Consider the following 10,254-nt stretch of genomic DNA (forward strand, 5'->3'; position numbering starts at 1 on the left):
CTGACTCCAGCACGCACAGAGCAGTGCCTCCAAAAGTCCTTAGGCTAAGCATGTCCTCTCTCCTCCTTGGCTGCAGCCCCTGCAGGGAGCAAGACCAGAGCATCCACTGAGCCCCACCAAGAAGGCAGTGATCTCCTCAAGTTTTAACAGAGCCAGGGGTACACAACAGAATCTGTAAAACACTGATCAGCCTGAGTACAAAGCGTTCTGCTTCACCTTCCCGAACCAGGGGTTTAATGAGGCAAGTGCTTAGGAAGGGTGCCCAGCCCCGCATAACTGCAGAGTCGGCTGACAGTCAGGCTGCCTCCAGCAAGCCAGCACTCACTCCTACAATGTAACTTGTCTCCTGGTCTCCAAAAGGAGAAAATCCAGCCCAGCAGCCGCTGGAAGGAGATCACTCTGCTGAGAGGCCCTGTGGCCCAGGGAAAGCGTCCAAATTCCAGCAGCGACTCACACTTTTGGCAGCTTCTCCTCCCAGTCAAGGGGACAGCAGTTGCTCTGGAAGACAGTGATTACTGTACCTGCTCCAGCCACTGGAACAAACCACGGAGTGGGAAGGATCATCTCAGCTGCAGGGAGGCATAAAGCTGTTGGTCACCACCTTCTCTTTTGTGCCTGGCTATGCCCAAGGCTAAAGCAAGCACTAATCATCTTATGTCTCCTGGAGAAGGGAATGGCAAAGCTGAATTCATCCTGCATCTTCCCAGAACAGCACATTTTAGAGCAATCAGTAAAATACACCCTGACTGACACATATCGAGAAGACACACACAAGGGTCTTCCATCCTTGAGCCCCAATACTGTGTGCTGCTCACAGCAGTGGGGTGCTACTGTGCACACCATTTCTCCTGCTGGGGAAGGGACAGTCTTACACCTCTGACAGGCACAGCTCAATAGCTTGCCTGGAAGGACTGGTACTTCCCTGGCAATGCAAACCACTTCTCACCTTCATGGAGGACACACAAGATTTATTCCAACTTCAGAGAAGATGAAGAGGGAAGTGAACTGTCCCAACTCTAGCGTGGCCCTTCCTGACCATCTACTCTATTTTTCATGTTCCCCTCTTCCCCTCCCTACAATGAAAAGGTGGAAAGGACAGTCACAGCAACCCTGGATAAAGCAAGCAGCCCACGCAGGGAGGAACAAGAACTCCCCTTTTCACCTCCCTGTAAAGCACTGCCAGACCTGAGCACTTAGCATTTGCCTCAGGCAACCTCTGCAGCTAATCCAGTGCTGCATAACATCTCCAGAGTGACACTTTGCTCCTGTCCTGGGCAGCAATTCCATCTAAACAAGCGAGGCAGAAAATACAGGAAGTATTACAGCTCAGAGCAGGAGGGCAAAACACACACAACCAAAGAAATACTGTCAAAAGGAGCTCACAAGCTGCTACTGCATTTCCTACACCAGCATACAGGCACTCACTCCACAGAGAAGCCACAGGCAAGGACACAAGAGCCTCTTTTCCCCGGTCTGCAGAGTGCTGCAGACAGGACAGCCCATAGCCCAAGGGAGGGCTGCATGTCTCACCCAGAACTGGCTGAGGAAAGGAGCCACAACCCTTGCAGTAAATCTTCCCATATTTGGCCTTCACAAGGATTTTCCAACTTATTCTTGGTAGCCCTGCTCAGCACCTCACCTCTCCCATCTGGAAAAGGCACGTCACAATGCCACTCTTACACAAAGGCCTCACAGGGCAGTCCCAAAGTCTGAGATTCTCCTCAGAGTATGGGCTGGACATGCAGTAGCAGCACCTGAATTTGGATGTGTCACATCTGAATTGCACAGACTTCTGAGTCAAAATATAATTTGAACACAGCACAATTAGAAATATCTTTAAAGATCATTTTGAGAATCTCACTTGCAACAGACACTAACATAATTTCTGCAAGCGGCTGTAAGTTCTGTTGTTAATTTCTGTTATCTCATCGAATGCACAAGGTGAATTATCTGAGGTAACTGCATCTCATTCAAGTTTCTAGAGTGCTCTTTTGGCTTCTCCATAACTCCTGTGCTTTCTTGGCAGCCAAATCACCAGATAGTTAGCACACCACACCTCTCCACTCATGCTGTTATTTACACTCTCGCTCATGCAGTTTGTTTGACAGACAGCTATTTTTCCAATTGACCCTTACCACCCTTGGCTCAAGCACACAGCCCAAACAGCACAAGGTAGTGGACCACAAGAGCCAGGCAGCAACTTCACAGTTGAGGGGCTTGTTCAGGCAGTGCTCAGAAAGCAGGAAAGATGAGACATCCTGCTGCTTTTCTGGTGTGAGATCCTGGTTCACATTACTCTACATCACCAGCGTAAGCTTTTTTTCCACTGCAATTCTAGGCTTTTATTTACACAGTGACTTGGCAAACTACTTTGTGGCCTTCCTTTACAAAGCCTTCATATTTTGCATCCCAGAAATGGGCCAGAAAAGCAGAGTCAGGACAGACAAGAGAAGCACTTACACAGTCAAATCTCTGGAGCTTTGCTGAGGACATGGGAGAAAACTACAAATAACCCTATTAAACTCACTGTTCTAGGACAAAGCAGAACTCGCATCTCAGCACAAAAAGCAAAGGACTACTTGAAAAGCTCTAAGTGCATTAAAATACTGCACTTCTGCTTACACCAAGCAATGCACACAGAGGTAAAATCCCTGCATGGAAAGACAGCAGGCTGCCCAACAGATGCACAGAGATCCTCTTGGTCTCTGCCAGTTCAGCTGAGTGAGATGAACAGAATAGAACCTGGCAGGGCTCTGGCCAAAGCCCCCATCCTGTGGCACTGCAGGACCCTCCCCACAGCACCCACACCACTGCCAAATGCTTCTAGAGCAGTGGCTTGCCAAGCAACTGCACACCATACACATCAGCTGCACATCTGAAGGACCAATACTGACAGAGACTGCACAGATTTGACATGGCCACACATTTGACACGGCTTCTCAGAACAAACATCAGCCTCACTGGACATTTTCACGGCGACTCCTTGCAAAAGCAAAGCTGAATTCAGTCTAAAATGTACACAGAGAAGCCCAATGTTTTCCAGTTACAAGATCTTTCTTATTTGTAGGATCCAGATATACTCTATGTTCCTTCCTCCACAGGGACAATGCAACAATGGTTTGTGTTACGAAGGTTTGTGTTTGACTCTAGGCAAAGTCATTTCAAGAACAAGTAACAAAAGCCTTCATTAACAAAGAAAGATTCACAAAGCTAACAAGTCACCTGGAAACACTTCTCTGTCAGTACAAGTTCTGCCAAGAGCCTCCACTGAAAATCTCAATGCAAGGCAATGAAATTTCAGACACACTATAACAGATTCAGCAAACGAAAGCATCCAAGTGTAAGCACTACATGGCCAATAAACACCATTATCAGATTCAGTGCCTGTCACAGATCAGCAGCTCATAGACAAGAGATGTCAAATCAATTCTCTAACAATTCTCTTGAGCAGAGAAACCATTGCTGATAACAGTATCACACAAGGAGATGCAGAGTCCAGTATCCAGTTGTACTACACAGACATTATTTTATGGCTGAAAGCCCTACGTCAGCCCTCCAAGTCACAGCTGCAGGTCTCTGCATTTCCTCAAGGCAGTCACGGGGGGCAACTGGACTACATGTTCCCAGGGACAGGGAACGTCTGTTGTCATCTGCCTGAGGCCACAGGAAGAACCAAACCCTCCTACGACCAATATTCTTTTAACAGAGACAACAACGTCGCTAAACATTTATCATGGATGTATTTAAAGGCAATGGCTCCTCCAGACAACACAATTTCTCACACTAACCACCTACCCTTCACTCTTGGTAGCTGGAAGCTGCTTCTTCAGAGTTTCTTTATCTTCAGCTTTCAAGATGCTGAAACCCAGCAGCTGGGTGGCCCCATAGGCCGGGAGGAAGCCCAGCTCTGCTCGGCGGCTCACAAAGCAGTCCGGGTGGTACCAGTTATCTATCATTCCCAGCTGGGGCTTTTCGGGATGCACCATCTTCTTGGAAATCCGGATCTGGCCCTGAGGTAGATTAAAGTGACACAAGAGCAATTGTTAGGCCATTCTGGAAGGAGCAGGATGTTAACAAGTTACCTAAACATCTGTAAAACAGTAACAGTTCCTCTCTCAAAGTCTGCAACTTTTGTTCAAGCCCTCTCACTACAGTTCCTCTGCTTTCTTCAGTGCTCTTGCTAGGTTGAAAAAGTTACTTTTTTAGGTAGTTTTCTGTTCAAAATCCACTCAAACTGGGTAATCCTGTTGTCTTTATTCCAACTTCCAGTAAGCTTTACCAAGTGAAACTCTCATGAACAAGCCTCATAAAAGTAAATCTAAAAATTAACTTTATGTCCCTACCACCCAAACATCAACGCTAATATGATTTTACCCTGTTTCTGCAAATTACTTCTCAGATGCCCAACAAGTAGCTGGTTTGCAGTCCAGCAACAAGCAGGAAAAGCTGCAGTTAGTGGTGTTCGTCTTGCCACAGAAATGCTGGTGAGCAGCGTTCCCAGTCTGCTCTAAGACCCAACTGAAAGGAGGGATCACCAGGCTTGAAGCCCAGGCTACCATGCCTGAGGGATGCCTTTACTGTCAGCTGTCCAGGACACAGCTGCTCCTCAGAGAAATGCAGCTCTGCAAGTGCTTTCCATATGTAGGACAGACAGGAAGCAATTATAAAAGCCACTGTTTGAATTGAAACGGGTGAAAGAAAAGATGAGATGGAGAACTTTTTACCTTTTCTATCTTCTGCTCACAGCCTTTGCAAGTACTTCTGTTAGACTTGGCATATTCTGCAGCAAAGTCATTTAGGCTCTTCTCAGACTTACCACCTCCTTCCTGTTCCCCTCCTTTTCCTGGAGAACAAAGCAAATACAGAGTTCAGCTTTAATATGCATTCCCTTATTCTCTTATTCTCTGCCCCAGATTGTTAGCAGTCTGCATTAATAAACCTCTGGTGTTCCAGCCACTCATTTGTCCAGAATTTGAATACAGAGCAAGACAAGCAGTCCATGCTCAAAAGCATCCAAGAGCCACCCTAACCATGCACTGCACTGAAGGTACCATAAAAACAACACACTACAACAGCATCTGCTAACATTAAAGAACTGAAAACTAAAAACACCAATCATGACAACAAGAAATATTTTTCAATATATCTGCCAACTGACTTGGCTTTTTCCCCTCACTGATTTGACATTCTGGATGATACTGTCAGCATCCTAGCCCTGGAGCGAGGAGACACCTCAACAATTCTTCTGACATCACTTGCTGAAGGGACATGGACATCAAATCACCATAATAACAGCCCAACAGAAGAGAGCACAGTTCCAGCTGAACTCCAAACATCATGAGTAATTCCACCTACCTCCTCCAGGCCCTCCAGTTTCAATGGCTTTCTTGATTTTCTCCTGGTCTTCCCACCGAAGCTCAGGGAAGCCATCAATGTCCGTGTGGGACACGATTCGAGCCCGCTTCCAGAAGCAGCTGTAATGGTGCCAGTGAGGGACTTTGCCATCAAACATGGGCGACTAGGAAAAAAGCACATTAGGCCAAGATGAAATAATTGAAGCAGAACCAAGGGGAAAAAACAAAACAAAAAACAAAGCCCAAGATAAAAAGGAGTATCTGGGTAAACACATGTGATTTCTTTTTCTTTTTTATTTTTCTTTGGATCAAGAGATGGATACTATTTAGGACAAAGTCTAAGAAGAAAATCTAATAAGACAGACAAGCTGCTGGAGAGATATCCCACAAGGGACAGACATGGAAGGAGCATTTAGCTAGCTTAACCAGTTCATCGCCCTGCTGCTCAGACCATCTGTTTTACTGAACAAAAAAAAAAAGGTCACAGCCTCACACAGCCCCTGTGAGGCTGTGCAGCACAAGAGGCTGCTGGCCTCACTCCACAGTCCCTTTGAGAGCCACTTCTCAAGCAAACTGTCCATATCCTGGAGAACCCATGTCAGACACAAGATGAAAAGGGCAGCTCCAAGGATTGTAGCCTGAAGAAATTCCTGAGTGCCTGTAGGATGTAGAGACAAAATTCAAGGGAAACACCAGAGCCCAAATAAAGTCAGAGGTCGAGAGGAGGCCACAAAGATGATCAGAGGGTTGGAGAATCTCTTCTGTGAAGACAGGCTGAGAGATTTTGAGATGTTCAGCATGGAGAAGAGAAGGCTCCAGGGATACCTTATAACACTTTCCAGTACCTGAAGTGGGCCTACAAGAAAGCTGAAGAGGGGAGTTCTCACAAGTGTTTGTAGTGATAGGGTGATGAGGGTGGTGAGGCCCTGGGAAAGGCTGCCCAGAGCCCCATCCCTGGAAGTGTTCAAGGCCAGGTTGGATGGGGCTCTGAACAACCAGGTCTAGTGGGGGCATCCCTGCCCACAGCACGGGGTTGGAACGAGATGATCTTCAGGGTCCCTTCCAGACCAAACTATCCCATGATTCTGTGATCAGGACAGAAGCATCTCCCAAGTCCTCCTTAAAGTGCAGCTCCAGAGTGCCCTGCTGCACACCAAGCACTTGTTTTCCGAGTGTTCTTCTTGTTTAAAACTCAGACACAACAGGTACCATCCTGGCATCGCTCCAATTACCCACCAGGCAAAATAACCTTTCAGTGGTTTGGCTCCAAATAACACACACAAACAGCTGCTGTACTAATAATACTCGGTGCAGTACAATTATTATTACTGATGATACAGAACTAACGACGTAGGAAAACCTTCCATGTGTCACTCACTAACAGGAGGGAGCCAAAAACAACCGCAGAGTTCCGTGCATGAGCAGGAAGGAAAGGGCTTCGAAGACCACAGCATGGAACCAGGAGAGCTGGGAGCTCTAACTACAACCAACCATCTACCCAAACTGTAAGAGGACATTTTTACTTCCAGATGGACTCTTCCCACAAGCCAGGACTTGGATTACCCAGTTACCCTCACAGTACCACAGCAGCCACCCTGCGGTTGCTCTCAATGTGTCTGTAAGTCACATGCAATTTTGGCACTGAAAGCTGGACCCATCTGGGCTTTTACCTAGAGTTTTCCTGGAGGACTCCTCAGGGCTGTTCCTAACACAAAAGCTTTTGGGGCTCAAGGCACTGGGGTGTACAAAAGAGAGCAGAGCTGGCTCAGTCTTTAAGACAACCATAGAAGCAGTGAGTAATCTCCTCTACACAGAGTTTTAGACTCTTTTCTCTGTGTGGAAAATGAAACCTCCAGGCAGGCTAGGCCTTGTTTACACAACTTCTCTCCGCTCACCTATCTCTAGACCATAGTTTCCTAAACAAACTAAGAAAAAAAGAGACCGATTGGCTTTCATATTGCACATTCAGATAACAGAAACCGCTCGGTTCCAGCTGGAAGCAAAAGGCAAAGCTGGTGCTGGTCCTGCAGGGCCTGGGTGCCTGCTCTGTGCCAAGCACCCAGAATCCCACTGTCATTCAGAGCTCTTCACTTGAGGAACCAAAACAAAAAGGGGGCGGGGGGGGTACAGCAAACACAGCCAAGGACTTGGTCTGGGCCTCCCTTTAATTTCTCCAGCACAATTTGCAGAAACGCTTGATGCACTGATGCTGGCACAGAGGCTGCTCTGCAGGGGATTTCCCCAGTAAAAAGCAAGGGGCCCGCGTGCTCTGGTGAAATTCATGCATTTACAGTGTGATGCTCAGCAGCAGGGTGTGCTCTGCTGGTACAAAAACTGGCAGTGGGCAGAGGAAAAAGCAAGCAAATTCAAGAGGTTGTGGGGGAAATAAATAAAAACACAAGTGTTTGGTGTAAGGCCGGCAGTTTTGGGGAGATGTCTGGCAATGAAAAGCACCGGCTCTGTGAGGAATGTCATGGTCCCCAGGAGATCGCTCCATAAAACAAACCCTAGAGAACCAGAACACAACCCCTGGCCCCGGTGCTGAGGAAGGGCAACACGCCTCGCATCAGCCTCAACTGCTGGGCAAGACAGGAATGGATAACAAACGTGAGGAAGCCGAGGAGCAGCAGCCGGAGCAGGGGAGGAGGAGCAGCTCCAGCGAGCGGCTGAGGGCAGCCGGGGAGACAAAAGGAGAGGCACAGGAACACGTGCGAGCAAACGCTGCAGCTTGGCACCGCACGGTCCCACATCTTTCCCAGGGGAAGGAGGCTCTGGGGAACAAAGGCAAAGGCAGGTATTTCCCCTCCGGGGCAGCAGCTTTGCCTCCAGCCCCGGCAGACCTGCCAGCCCCGCCCGGCAGCCAGCAGGCCCCCGCAGCCCGGGCGAGGGGGGACCGGGCCCTTCCTCCCCCCCCGCCCCGTACAAGCGGTGCTTCTCCCGGGGGCACAAGCGAGGTACGTCCCCGGCTGCTCGGGCGGCCGGGGGCCACAGCACCCCTTCATCCGCAGGGCTCTGCGCTGGCGTTCGCACGCCACGTCCTTGCTCGCCTTCCGCAGATACACGCATATGCCTTTGCTTACCTTCCACAGCAACACCCCCAAACTCAGCCCGCCCCCAGCACGCTGCAGGTGCCCCCTCCCATCTGCCCTGCTGCAGCCACGAGGGATAAAGTACCCCCCTCCCAGGAGAGCAGCGATTCCCGCCGCATCCTCCCGCAGCAGGGCGGGATGCCGGGTCCGTGCACAGCTCCCAGCCCCCCAATACAGGACGGCGCTCTTCCCTTCCTTCCAAAGGAAAGCCGAGCAGTCTCTTCCCCAAAAGGCAAATAACAGCGTGAGGGCAGCGGAGAGCAAACCGTGCCCTCGCAGCCCGCTCGCCCATCGCGGTTCAGCTGTTTCACGCCTGCCATGCGGCAGCCAGCTCTGCGAGACCACCGGGGCCCGGCTCATCCTGGGGCTGCCCCAGGCCTCCCACACCTTCCGGGCCGCAGTTCCTCCGTCTCGTGTGCAAAGCGCCCACCGAGCGGGGATTCCCGGCCCCGACACCGAGCGCTGCGAGTGGCAGGCGCTTCCCGGGGCACGGAAAAGCCGAGCCGCGGAGCTCGCCTCGCCCTCCGGACGGCAACAAAGCGCTTCTGTGCGCGCCCCCGGCCCCACCATGTCACCGTACGGTGAACTTTGCACCGCTTCGCCTCCAGCCGCCCCTGCAGCCCGGAGGTGCGGGAGAAGCGGCTTCCCCCGCCCCGGGGAGCGCTGCGAGCGGGGCTGCCCCGGGCACCGGCGCTGCTGCGGACACGACAGCGAGCGAAGGCGTCCCTGCTAAAAATAGGCTGCGCTCGCCCCCGCGGCAGCGAAAGGTGCGGCCGAGCGGCTCCGGAGCACCGCGGCGGGCGGAGGGAGCGGAGCCCCGGGCTGGCCCCGCCGCCGGCGGTACCGAGCGGAGCGGCCAGCTCAGCCCGCCCCCCGCCCGCGGCGGCCCCGGCACGCGGTACCTGCACCATGAGCGCCAGGCGCAGCGAGTCCTTGGCGATGCTCTCGCCGCACTTCTTGCAGGAGGCGCGGCCGCTCTTGGCATACTCGGCCCGGTACAGCTTCTCCGCCGGCTCCGCCATCGCCGCCGCTCCCGCCGCCGCGCCCCCGCCCCGCGCCGCGCGCCCGCCGCGCCCCCGCCCGCGGCAGCGCCAGCCGAGCGCCGAGCGCGCACCCCCGCCTTGCCGGCCGGGCAGCTCTACCGCTCGGGCATCGATTAAGCGCGCCTGGAGGTTCCTCCTGTGTATCAATGGGAGGCGGGCGCGGCGGCGCGTCTCGTGGTGCGGGGCCGCGCTGCCCCGTGCCGAACGCGGGTTCGAGTCTCGCCGCCACCCTCCCCGTCCCCCTGCATCCCTGTCCCGCACCCCGCACAGAGCAGGCTCCCGCGTCCTGGGAGAACCTGAGCTCAGCAGCTCTCCCGCAGATAAATGTTAGCCGCGTGATGCCGTTCCCAGATAGGCGTTTCGGTAGTGCCCAGCGACAGGACGAGGAGCGATGGCCATAAAACACAAGAAGTTCCACCCCAACATGAGGAAGAACTTCTCTACATGAGGGTAGCAGAGCACCGGCACAGGCTGTCCAGGGAAGTCGTGGAGTCCCTTTCTGGAGAAAGTCAAACCCCACCTGGACTCGTTCTTGTGTGACCTGCTCCCCCTTGGCAGGGGGGTTGGACTGGGTGATCGCCAGGGGTCCCTTCCAACCCTGACAGTTCTGTGATTCTGATCCTCCAGCCCCTAGAAATAACAGTGGGGCTGCTGACAAAAACAAAGAAGAGCACTTCGATAAAAAATCTGGGTTTTTTTTCTACCTCACAGTAGATAATTATCCTCTACTATCACCAGAGGGCATTGGCTCTGCGGCTTCCCTGGAGA

At 52.0% G+C, this 10,254-nt stretch overlaps 1 protein-coding gene across 1 annotated transcript in view; it reads right to left on the reverse strand.

The window, feature by feature from the left end:
• Positions 1 to 9,480, reverse strand: part of PARP1 (poly(ADP-ribose) polymerase 1) — a 32,735-nt gene extending 23,255 nt beyond the window's left edge. Inside the window, exons 1-4 of the mRNA XM_082299409.1 lie at positions 9,346 to 9,480; positions 5,356 to 5,518; positions 4,725 to 4,843; positions 3,796 to 4,010 (exon numbers count right to left, since the gene is read on the reverse strand). Of these exons, the coding sequence (XP_082155535.1) occupies positions 3,796 to 4,010; positions 4,725 to 4,843; positions 5,356 to 5,518; positions 9,346 to 9,465 (617 nt within the window). The 5' untranslated portion in view covers positions 9,466 to 9,480. The remainder of the gene's footprint in view (positions 1 to 3,795; positions 4,011 to 4,724; positions 4,844 to 5,355; positions 5,519 to 9,345) is intronic.
• Positions 9,481 to 10,254: the final 774 nt, after the last annotated feature.

This window comes from Coloeus monedula (assembly GCF_965178545.1).
Source record: "Coloeus monedula genome assembly, chromosome: 2".
NCBI classification, from domain to species: Eukaryota; Metazoa; Chordata; class Aves; order Passeriformes; family Corvidae; genus Coloeus; species Coloeus monedula.